The 12,803-nt window shown below is 41.5% G+C and overlaps 1 protein-coding gene across 1 annotated transcript in view; it reads left to right on the forward strand.

Moving 5' to 3' along the window:
• Window positions 1-2,403: 2,403 nt before the first annotated feature.
• ACADL (acyl-CoA dehydrogenase long chain) overlaps window positions 2,404-12,803 on the forward strand; it is a 32,021-nt gene continuing 21,621 nt past the window's right edge. Inside the window, exons 1-3 of the mRNA XM_028509712.2 lie at window positions 2,404-2,557; window positions 8,079-8,234; window positions 11,757-11,894. Coding sequence (XP_028365513.1) covers window positions 2,481-2,557; window positions 8,079-8,234; window positions 11,757-11,894 — 371 coding nt within the window. The 5' untranslated portion in view covers window positions 2,404-2,480. The remainder of the gene's footprint in view (window positions 2,558-8,078; window positions 8,235-11,756; window positions 11,895-12,803) is intronic.

A 12,803-nucleotide genomic window follows, 5' to 3' on the forward strand; every position in this document is an offset into this window, starting at 1 on the left:
CCAGGATTCAAACCCTTGTAGTCTCACATGGAAATCTGTCCACTACACCCTATAGCTCACGTGAACCTGAATTTCTACTTCTTCCCAGCACATATCCTTCAGTTGGACGGGTTTCTTTATTGTCCCTCCTTTCCATACCTCTTTCATAATTTTGTTCCTCATGCCTCCAGTGACCTTATCCTACTTTCCCTTCTGTTAGCTCCTAAAGTTAACATGCACCAACTGGAACATTCCCTGATTACTCTGGCCCCTAACTGGTATTTCAATTAATAAAACCATGCCTGGTAGGACTCCTGGGTAAATGACTTATTCCTGCCAGAAAGATAAAAATGGTTCAAAGTGTTCATGAAATACTGGGTAATTTGTGAAACATTTCATTTCATTTTAGCTCAGATCACTCTGTGTCTAGAAGCATATTTGTTCTTATTTCACAATTTGGAACATAGTAACTTTACAGTAAAGAAATCTGGTGGACACCATTTTAACCAAACTAAGGATTTAAAATTAAGGAGGTTCAAATTAACCTCACCAAGAATGGGACAAACTAGCATCAGGGACATTCTAATGCTCTGTGCTGAGACAGACATCATATTATATATTTTTGTACTGATTCCGCCATGAGGAAACCTCAGAACCACCAGATGGAGTTATTTCTATGAAATACCTGGCTTTTACTCTTCAAAAAATGCCATCAATGAGAAAGAGAACCTGGAGGAATTGTCAAAAGTCCAGAAATAGCCAAAGTAAAACCAATGAATCTCCAAAGCACTGATCAGTATTAGTTGATTGCACACACACCAAAGAGGCAGGTCTCAGAACTGGAGGCACTCAAGCCATAGCATGGGATGAGATTCAGGGTTATACTGTTAGTACAGCAAGGAAACAGTACTCTTTATTCTGCACAGTGATTGGTCATAATATTGGAATTTCCGTAAATGATAGAAATTGGTCAGAGGTGAGAGGCCATTGCATCTCTGTGCCGGTGCCCCAGATACCTACCCCCAGAGCCGCTGTTATTATCTGGGCCTCTTTGCCCAAGAAGCTGCTGAGGATGACTGTATGGAAGGCTGGAGGCTGCACTGCCGCCCTGGACAGCTTTGCCAAGGCCGCCTTTTATGCCATTTCCAAGATCTACAGCTATCTCACCCAAACACCTCTAAAGAGACCATACTCACCCAGTTTCCCTGACAGGAATTCACTGACTTTCTAGTAAAGATCCTTAGAAGGGTCTCCATGCAGAAGACTCAGGCTCAAGCTTTGGCCACCACATGGTGTTTTTATACAAGGAAAGTAAAGTGAATGCATTAAGCCTATTTTTTTTTTTTGAAAAATCACCTGTGGGATATGTTTACTATACAAAATCCTGGGCCTCATCATCAGACATTCTGATTCAACAAGAGGAGCTACTGCAGTGATTCTCAGACCACACTTATGTCGTGTTTTATTATTACCCTCAGTAATCCCATGAAGCTGGCAAATACCCTAACATAGATTCTTAATGGTCAAAGTAGTGTCAGTTGACCGGCCGGCAAGTCCAGAATTCTAGCAAACCAGCATGGGGAACCCCGTCAACCCCTATCAGCTAATACTCACACACTACTCTTTGGAATTATACTTTCTCTGGTTTAACTTCTTTATATTCTGCATTGTTAGTTGCTAGTTCTTAATCTCTAACACAGAATCCCTTTTTCCCTTGTGCCTTTGCAGGCCCTTGATCACTGCCATCAGTTATTAGAATGGGGTAAGCCCCTTCCAATCCACTCTGCGGACTCTTGAGCGCTCAGACTTTCAGAGATACCCTAGTACCAAAAAACCAAACCCATAAATGTCAAGAGCTCAGACTTCATTCAGAAGAATCTGGGGAAAAAGAAAATGGCAAGACATGAATTTAAATCAAATACTGTTGGAGAGCTGAACTAACGAGTTTGATTTGCATACTGAATATATTTATGACTCTTTTCCAGGAAGTGGTCACTAATTTTTGCCAGAAAAAAAAATAACAGCACAATTCTTTGAAACTAGTGTTTGTATTGTTGTCTGTGCAAAGTAAATCAATTTTCCATGCTGGAAAAAAAAAAAAAAACTTTTTGCGGGCTTGTGTTTGGGTCCATTTCGAAGCTAGGCGGCTTACTTACGTGTCTCATAGCTGTTCACGAATTCTCAGAAGAACTGCTTAGATGAACTAGTTAGAATTCTGCAGAGCAGAGAACAAATGGTTTTGTTTTAATTTTGTAGGACTTGCAAGAGGAAAATGTTGCAACCCTCCGCAACACCCCGAGCGGAGAGCCTGGGGCGTCTGGGCTGCGGGGTGCAGCTCCAACTGGGCGCTCTGGGTGCTTTCAACTCCAGGGCAGTGTGTCACTTTGCAGGTGGGACTGCCCAGTGGGATGGTCCCGCTGACAGCACGCCCACCGGGTGTCCCGCCCTCAAGTCCCCCAAAAGTCAAGGCCTCCGCCCCGCCTCCCTTCACTGTCCCAGCCATGGCTTCACGCCTCTTCCGCAGGTCCCTGCGCTTGTGGGGCGGCTGGTGCGCACCGTGTCCGCCACGTTCAGCAAGGTGAGTGCCCCCGGCTCCAGCTGTCCCTGCAGAGAAGGCTGCCTTGCCTGGGCGGCGGAACTCACGCCTCCTGGGGACTTGGAACCGAACTGCGAGTAGGCAGCTGGAGCCAGGACTGGGGCTGGGCCCACCGGAGAAGGTGCGGAAGGGTCTGGGACGCAGTGGGAGCTACTGGGACCATCGGAGGGTGGAAAGGCGGGTGTCGCCGAACCCTGTCTCTCCTGCTCCACTCCAGCTGGTCGGCTTCTGAAGTTGACACCAGAAGCAGGGTCGGTGGTCACCCCTGGGCGTAGAGCTCGCGCTGCCTTGACTTCAGAACTGTGGCCCGAGGCAGGGACCCACTAGGTGGTGGGACTCCCGCGGCCACTTTGATTTGGAGAAAGCACTGGCTGGGGCGTGGGGAAGTGTCTCCCAGAAGACACCCTGGAACAGCAGATACCTGGCACGGCCCCATCACACGAGAACATTACTTGAGATTTGCGAACAAATGCTTTAATAAAACGCAGAGGAATTCGTGGAGACAGTCTCTAAGTGGCTCAATGAATGTTACAGTAGTGTTTATAATGTCAAATCTTCAGATGCCAGGGTGACACATTAAATCCATTCATTGGATACACTGGAATCAGGGAGGATTCGCTATTAATGAGGGTAACCAGACAGCTCCTGTTGTAAGTTAGCTCCTTACAACATTGAGGTACTTTCAGATGTTTTCGGACCAGGGAGACAAATGCCTGCTATTCCTGAAGAGGGTGGGAATGGCTTCACGGAGAAGGCAACTGGACTATAGGAAGAGCTTTTCTAAGCTCTTCCCCAAAACCTCATAAGACAATGATCCTCAAAGTGTTTGATGTCAGAGAGGTGTGTTAGTAAGAAGCTAGGAAAATTCCTAGGCAAGTGGAGTGGGAAAGCCGAAACAGATAGCTAAACAAACTAATGGAACAGTTTATGGCCAGATGAATTTACATTCACCAGGTGGAAAGCCCTGGGTACCCAGCAATGGACAAAACTGGCACTCACCTCGGGCCACCACCCCTACACCCTCAGGGAGGCCTTTCCTCCACTGGTACACTGCTGGCCTGGTCATGTGGTTTAGACCCCCTGTCCTGGCACTGACCAATCACGGGAAACCCCGACTCTGGAAGGGCACACTTGGAAAAGCTGATAAATATTCTATTGAGATCCTCCTCAAAGACTTTCCATGAGTCCCAGCCTTTAAAACCCTCAAAACAAAAGACCAGCCCAAGCTCTCCTAAACTCTAAAGGTCCCCATGTGCCTTGCAACCAGGGGAGCAATGGGCAGCACCAGCTGGTCCTGGGCCAACCCCATGAACTATCCTCTGACTCTCCAGACAGCTGATGCAGCCCCCTCCTAGGATCCTTTCTTTCCTGAAAACATTTTCAGAGAACCACAGCAGCCCTGCCTAGTCTCTCTCCTGTTGCTTCTTGTCACAAGTGTATGTTTGTGATACAGTCTTTCCTATAAGTCAGCTGGGCAACTGCTCAGCTAGCTGCCTGCTGAGAAGCCTGGCACCAACAAATAGGCAAGAGTCACACACCGTAACTATGCTGCTTTTCACTTAGCTTTTATTGAATGCAGGGCCACTCACAGTAGAACATCAACATATATTAGTATCCTACTCACACTCGAACCATCTAAGAGAAATATAACACAAGCAGCAATCAATGGGGGATAACAAACTCGAGTCCTAGTGTCTCAGTCTGCAGATCTGGGAGACAGCATGGTGGACAAGGATCTCCTGAGCCGGGTGGGCAGCAGGGCAGATGAAGTCTTCAGTCCAGCAGGGCAGAGCCTCCGGTGGCCGATGCCAAGGGAGAGCAGTGTGGTGTGGAGCAGCACGCTGGTGTGTGGAGCTCAGCTGTCTCAGCAGTGGTCTGGAGCCTGCCTCAGTTATACCTTCAAAGTGGTATGCTTCACCCTTCTGGGTCTTCAATAAATGTCTTGGCATCCCAAATGCCAAGTGGGGAATTTGCCCAGGAGCCTATGGGAGGTACATGCTATTCTGCTTGACACCCTTGCTGGCAAGTGGGGAATCTTCCCAGGAGAGTACCTTTCAGTGGTCCTGCTCTGTAGACATGGCTGCTCCGACCACGTGTACAGATACCTCAGGTGTGCCTCCTTGCCTGATGTGTTTACTTTGACTTAGGTAATTTTCTTCTTGAACCAAAGTGTCATGGCTGACTGACAGCGATTTTAGTTGACATAAGGGACTTCACTTTGCTTTATGTGCTTTAGGCTATGTTAATCAGAAAAATGCCATTTTATTGGTCCTGCTCTCCACACTTGTATCCTAGGCCCTTCCTCGTTTCACTGTCCCCAGCTTTCAGTCACTTACTCATTTTGTGAGCTCTTTCCTACACAATGTCAAGAACCCACACACTACCAGTGGGCCCTAGGTAGAGCTGCTTTGGCCCTGTCCCCTTTCCCGTAACATCAGGACTCCATTAAGCTCTTGAAAATAGAGAATCTCAAAGATCTGTTTATGTGGGTTGCAGCTATCAATATCAATAGACATCCGCAACACAGAAATTTTAAAAATATTTAGTTCATTGAAAAGTAACAAAAATAAATGCATTACATGTTAACATAACATTTTTATGAAAAATTACCCTCCCCCCACAAAATGAGAAGAGTCACATTGTCTAAGGCTTTTGCTGTCCAGCTAAATAAAAGACAGCTCAGTTCTCATCTGCTTCTGCATTAGGTCTATTGTGAATAGTTATTTTGGTTGAAGTATAGGAAGGAAATTTCTCATACAGGGAATGTTGGGAAAGGGAGGACCTCAGAGACCCTCTGAATAGGTCAGAGATTTTGCTGTTATTAAAATAAGCTTCTTTTTTTTTTATTTCAATCATTGTTCAAGTACAGTTTTCTCCCCCCTACTCCCGTTCCAGCCCATCCACCCAACCCTCCCCCCTTCCCCCCATTACCCACCACCCCTAGTTTTTGTCCATGTGGCCTCCAAATTTGTTCCTGTAATCCCTACCCATTCCCCCCTGAAATTCCCTCTTCTCTCCCCTCTGGCCACTGTCAGACTATCCCCTATAAAATAAGCTTCTTAAACTCCAATGTGCTTATGTATGAATCACTTTAGGGAAATACAAGATCCGATTCAGTAGGTCTAAGGTGAGATTTGAGATTGTGTATGTATAACAAGTTCCCAAATGTTGCCAAAAGGGGGGGTCTGTCTTCCCTTTATAATATAAATAAGGTTTAATAAGAAGAAGAAGAGTAATTTGAGCTTAGCCTTAGAAAAACAATGGCCAGTTTATTCAATACAGATTTTCTGGTCTTCATAGGAAGAAAAGGGGCCCATTTATTCAGTACCCATTCCTTGGCCTTAAAGTAAGAAATGGGTGTTCCAACAAACTTGCTGCCAAATGCCTTGATTTTATACCCTCTGTGTATTCTCTCTGGAACACTTTCGAGAATTGAAAGTCTTTATTCTTTCTGACACTTCTTTCACTTTCCTGTGCACTGTGTATTTTGCTTAGAAATATTCCAAAGGTTTCCTTAACATAACATGGGAAATAAAAATTTTAAGAACCGGGCAGACTTGAATGTAAATTCTGCTCTTTTACTTACTAATTATTTTGACAAATGATTCAGTGTCTTAAAGTACCAATTTCTTAGCCTCAGCACATTTTTCCTTCTGGGGAAAAACCCCAAGAATGGAAACCTATACGGACAAAGGCATTCACTACAGTTTTATTTCTACTAGCAAGAAACTGAAACCAATCACTTTGATGATGGGAAAGTAATTTTAGCCTATGTGATGCCACAGGACAGTGGTCTGCAAGGACCCTGCGCGTCCCGGTCCCACTCCACCTGCCCTCACCCACTGCTCTTCTTCTCACTCTGCTCACTCCGTCCGCGCTTGGCCTCCTTGCTCTTTGTAGAGAACATCAGAGAGCATCTTGCCTCACAGGCTTCGCCCTCATCTTATTCTTGTTCTGACATTCTTTTATGCCTGCAATCTGCTTGACTCACTCACTCTAGCATCTTTGTTTGCTCAGATCTCATTTTCCCAATTTGACCAGCCCTGACTGCACTTTCATACTGCGACCTTTCCCTTCCCAGTTCCAGACACTCGCGGTCTGGTCCCTGATCTGCTTTTCTCTTCTGTAGGACTTATTACCTCCTAGTATATTACATCATTTGCTTTTTAAGTTATTGATCATTACTATTACTATTATTCAGTCTCCTCTGAACAGTGTCTGATACATAATAGGCATTCAGAAAGTATTCATTGACTATATGAATGAATAAGGCATTCGAAGTGATTTTGATGACAAGTAGCAACCAGAACATTTTTTTACAAAGACAAAAGGCAGATTGAGTGTAGAAATTGCAGTATTAAATGTTCACAACTAAAGGTTACCATGTAAAACGTATCTCCGATTGTATTAACAAATTAAAACTCGACTAAAGCAAGTATAAGTATATAAAAGACAAGTATAAGACAAAACAACACAAAGTGTATATTAAGTATATTAGTCAGCTCAGACTGCCATAAAAAATACCATAGACTGAGTGGCTTAAATAACAGCAGTTTATTTCTCATAAATCTATAGGCTGAACAGTCTAAGATGAAGGTGCTGACCAATTTCATTTCCTGGTGAGGACTCTCTTCCTGGCTTGGTGGGCACTTTGATTTAGATTTACACCCAAACTGGCTCTATAATGCAACAAGAGCATCAACATAGTTTATATCTTATACACTCGCTATGTGAACTTGTGTCATCCTGGATAAAATATTAATTTGGAGGGGCTTGCTTAATTGTAAACGTTTTATGTGACATGAAGACTTAACAGTATTATTTTATTGTAATATTTGAATTTTACATGATTCAGTCTACATCACTGACAACACTGAAACCAGGAAAGTGCAGACACGCAGAATCTCTGGAGAAAAGGAATTGGTAGTGAGGGGAGGGGCCTGGAACAGAGCCCCGCGTTTCCCACTCGAACTCATTCTTCTCATTCTAATATTGTCTTGCGTCCTCTGTGGTTCATTGCCAAAGTGTGCTCCTCGTTCTGAACGGGTTGTTTCACCAACAACACGAACTCAGCCAGAGGGGAAACATAGAGTTGATTAAAAACATAGGGTTAATATTACACTTTGATTTGTTACAGAATATATAACTGGGATCACTAACTAGTTATTTTCAATCACTGTTACAATATTTTACTTCAACTCCCACTTAGAGTTAGTTCTAGGCATGATTTTCTTTTTTTATGGATTTGGAAATAAAAAGATCATTTAAAAAAAAAAAAACGGTAAATTACTTCTTAATCTCATCCAGGTAAGGAAGATCCTATCAAAAGTGGTGATGCTCAAATGGGAACAGGTTTGTCAAATTTCAGATTCTTTCTACCTGCCTCCAAAGTGTCTCTGGAGAAAATCATCAAGATTTTTTCATGTTGTTCAGTGACAATAATTTTGGTATGAAGAGAAACAATTCACTTAATTTTCTTAATGTATGCATATATATTTTTAAGATGTTCTCATTCTGGAGGGGAGGAACGCCTTGAAAGTCCTTCTGCTAAAAAACTCACAGACATAGGAATTAGAAGAATCTTCTCTTCCGAGCATGACATTTTCCGGGAAAGTGTAAGGAAGTTTTTTCAAGAACAAGTGATTCCATATCATGCAGAGTAAGTGGCACATTTTTCTTTAAAATAATATACACCAAGAATACGATAAGTACTATTTCCTAGAATGCTGTGGAATGTTCTATAGAAAAAAAATATCATGTTCAGTGCTTTATAAACTTTTTTTTTACTGTCCTCAATATAATACTATAAGATTACAAGATTTCTAAGCTAGTTCAAAGCTTATAAATGAAAATTAAAATATAGAGAAGGTGGGGCAGCCCCTCCGACCCCTTAAGTGCAGACACCAGGGATCCCCTGGAACCCCCAGACCTGGCGCCAAGCCCAGTGGGTGGGGGCACACTTGTGAGAAAGGGAGAGGAGAAGGAAACCCTTGAGGGTGCGAGGCCATAACCACCACCATCTTTTCTCTTTGGGAGCCCCCTTGCACCACACGCAGGGGAGGGCACATGGGTGGTCTCGTGGGCGCAGAGGTCCCGGGACTGCGCTGTTCACCCCTCATTGGCTCTGTTGGGGTCAACTCGAGCTGAGGCCCAGTCACACGGGCCATGCTATACCCTGGGAACACTGCAGCATGTCCTGCCACTGAGCAACTTATCTAAGAAAAAGATAAAAAATATGAACAGTAAAATGACAACAAACTCACAACTATCAACAACTAAACCTAAAAATAAAACAAAAGCAAACTAAGCAAACAACTAGAACAGGAATAGAATCACAGAAATGGAGATCACATGGAGGGTTATCTGTGGGAAGTGGGAGGCTCGAGAATGGGGGAAAAGGTACAGGGAATAAGAAGCGTAATAGGTAGGTACAACATAGACAGAGGGAGACTAAGGATAGTGTGGGAAATGTAGAAGCCAAAGAACTTATATGTACAACCCAAGGACATGAACTAAGGGGGAGGTGGTGAATGCAGGTAGGAAGGGGTGTGCAGGGCAGAAGGGAATAAAGGGGGAGGGAATGGGACAACTATAATAGCATAATCAATATAATATATTTTAAAAATGTAAATTTAAAATATATAATTAAAAACATGAAAGGGGTCAAAAAGTAAAAATTTCCAGTTATAAAACAAATGAGTCATGGGGATGTGATATGCAGCATGGTAACTGTACTTAATATTCCTGTTACAGGAACACAGCCCAGTCAGGGCTCCCCAACCCCGGCTTGTTTCTCGGGTTTTGCCCCGCTGGCAAGAAACAAATTCATGTGAGAGACAAACACGTATAGGAGAGATGAGATAGCAAGTTTATTTATGAAATAGAGGCAAGCACTCAGGTAGTCAGAATGCCCTACATATGGAGGAAATAAAGCTGTTAGTAAGTTTGTTAGTAAGTTAGTTTTGTACACTTGAGCACCTAGCTATCAGCAGGCACCCACTAATCTGTGTGCATCAACTATTTGGAGTTCAGAGGTTGTCTACTTTAGTTAAACTCTAAGTTCCCCTCTCCCCGGCCCCTCTCCAGACCTTTGGATTAATAAATACACTGTCACAAAGGCTTTCGTTCCCAGCTAGTGGAGAGGAAAACACAGGCTTCGAAGGGCTCGCCTCCTCTTGCGCTACCGTGGTTTTGCTGGTGATGTTCAGATGCCTGGTCATCCTATCAGACCAGGCTCAGGACTGCTAGGTCAGTGGGCGGGACATGTCTCCCTTTTGTTTCCAGCCTCCTGTTTCGAGTTCTTTATTAGACTGTAATGGTGGGGGCCCTGCTTCATTTCCCCTCCAGCTACTCATTCCTGGCTGCTATCTACAGTAACACTACTGCATTGCATATTTGAAAGTTGATCTTAAAAGTTCTGATTACAAGAAAAAATGTGTAACTGTGTATTGGGGGGCAAATGTTAACTAGACTTACTGTGGTGATCATTTTGCAATACATAGAAATAATGGATTGTTATGTTGTACACCTTAAACTAATATAATATTATATGTTACTTATATCTCAGTTTAAAAAATTGCCCTGGCTGGCGTGGCTCAGTGGATTGAGCGCCAGCCTGCAAACCAAAGATTTACCAGTTCAATTCCCAGACAGGGCACATGCCTGGGTTTTGGGCCAGATCCTCAGTAGGGGGCACTCAAGAGGCAACCACACATTGATGTTTCCCTCTTTTTCTTCCTCTGTTCCCCTCTGTAAAAATAAATAAAATCTTTTAAAAAAATCTTTTTAAAAATGTTAAAAACTTATAAATCAATCTAAGAATATATTTTTGAAAACTGGTTAAGTGGCAAGAGAATATTAGTCAATTCCATAGTATTTCTTTTTCTGCTTCATGAATGAATTAAAATATATAAAAGCTCAAAAGGCCAGCATGATGCAAATCTTGGTAGGGAACTAGCTACCTCAAAGTATCCTTTTATTACTGGATGAGATTAGTTAATTAATAATGATCACCAACTCTACTAACCAAAAATTGTCATTTTTTTTAAAACAGGATTTTGTCATGTTTCCAAAAATTTATTCAATGCCAGTACTTTCCTACAATTGAAATGGTTTCCAAAAATTATTTAGAAATAGCTTTCATTAAGTTTTTATTAATACTTCTTGGTAAGACTGACAAAAAATAGCTAAACTCTGATGCCGTATACAACTAGCCTTTGGTGAAAAGTAATGAGGTTCTTAAAGACAAAAGAAATGTAGTAGACTTCACTCTAAGAGAATTTGTTGTTCACTTTTTAAATCTCTTAAATTTCATTCCAGAAAAATTGCTGGTGGGAACTGGAAGTAAAAATGATGAAAGTTGACAAATTGGAGTCGATCATAAAATAATTTTCAAAGCTATTTTAGATAGTATACAAAACACACCAAAACAACACATAATAATCAAACTCTTTCCTTTAAAATTTCTTGAAGTGTCTGTATTTACCTTTAATCACTACCTTCAAGTGCCAGTATCTCACTGCCTAATTACCACTTCAAAAAAATTCTCAGGTTCTTAAACTCCAGCTAGCCATATCTCTCCTCATCATGTCATTTTTAAAGAGAGGCAGCAGCTGCACCATCCTACCCAAACGCATAATCTTTTCAGTTCACGTGACAGAGCTGTATGGCGAGGCACTTCTGCTCCTTCATTGTTCCTACTTCAACTGTAATGATGCTGACTGCTCTTGTCAGTCCCTTCACATGCGCTTATCCTGTAAGTTCAGCATAGTAAGGAAGTGTGCAGACACAGCTGTCTTTCCAGGACAAGTTGGGCAAATTCCGTGACTATATGATATATGACACAACTAAGCTTGCTGCCTAAGATTATCAGCTGAGAGATACCGAACCCCTGAATGTCAGTGGATGCAATTCAGAGGTCCAGTAAATAATATGAAGGGAGAACAGGGGGTGTGCATGGCAAATATAAGCGAGAAAGAGAACAAGAACAAGGAGAAATAATAAAATAGTCAGATGCAAATAGGAGGAGTCAGAGGCAAATAGAAGGGCATGAAAATGTCAACAATAATTTCCTTGAATTAAAAATGTACTTCTGCACTAAAGTATTCATGAATTTCAGTTGTCAATTTAAACAATAATATGAAAAAAGCTTTTCTGATTTTAAAATGTGTGTTATTTGCAGGTGGGAGAAAGCTGGAGAAGTGAGTAGGGAGCTTTGGGAAAAAGCTGGGAAACAAGGACTGCTCGGTATCAATATTGCAGAGCATCATGGTGGCATTGGTGGGGACTTCTACTCGACAGCTGTTGTTTTTGAGGAGCAGTAAGTATGGGGACATTGGAAGTTCAGTCTTGTTTGTAAGCACACTGCTCACCTTTCTGAGATGATCATAAATAATGCTTTCTAATCTTTTTATGGCACTGAAAATTCAGAATAAAATGTAAAGGTTTATATCACCCATATACTCTTGCACATTTTTTAAATGTAAGAATATAGGAAATCCCCTTTTAAGTTGTTTAAACAGATGCTGTTGGAAATTACATAGATAGTTCCTTTCTAATTGACCCATTTGGTTACTTTTCTCTCTTTTAAAAAGATATGTGAAAGAGAATAGAATAGTAGAAAAATATTTCCATTAAATATAATAAAAGTTTAAAATACAAGAACAAATAAAGATTTTAGTTGATAAATGGGCAAAAGATTTAAACCAATAATTCAGCAAAAAAAAATGCAGGCAGGTTTTTTAAATGAGAAAGTCCATCCTTACTACCAATCAAATGCAAATTAAATTAACTGAGATATATCACTTTGATTATCTATAAAAGTTAGTGAAAACAAAAAATCATAACACACAGTGCTGACAAGGTTGCAGTGAAAATGACATTCTCCTGAACTCTTGGTGGCATGATAAGGTAGAACAATAAATGTTTCAGGGATTAAAAGTATAGATACTCATAAAAATGAAAGTATTTCTGCTCTTTGATCTAGGATACTGCTTTGGGGAATTTATCTTAAGAAAATAATTTAATAGAAAAAATAGGAGTTATATAGAGAAATAATTATTATGTTAGATCATAAACCCCAAATTTGGAGGCAATCTAAATGTCTGACAGTGGGAGAATGAAAAGGTGAATTATAATACACAAGCAATTTGTAACATTTTGTGGGTACTTAAGATCATTATTACAACAACTAGGTAAAAAATAAGATCTTTTCATATAATTTAAAAAG

This window comes from Phyllostomus discolor, chromosome 4, assembly GCF_004126475.2.
Source record: "Phyllostomus discolor isolate MPI-MPIP mPhyDis1 chromosome 4, mPhyDis1.pri.v3, whole genome shotgun sequence".
NCBI classification, from domain to species: Eukaryota; Metazoa; Chordata; class Mammalia; order Chiroptera; family Phyllostomidae; genus Phyllostomus; species Phyllostomus discolor.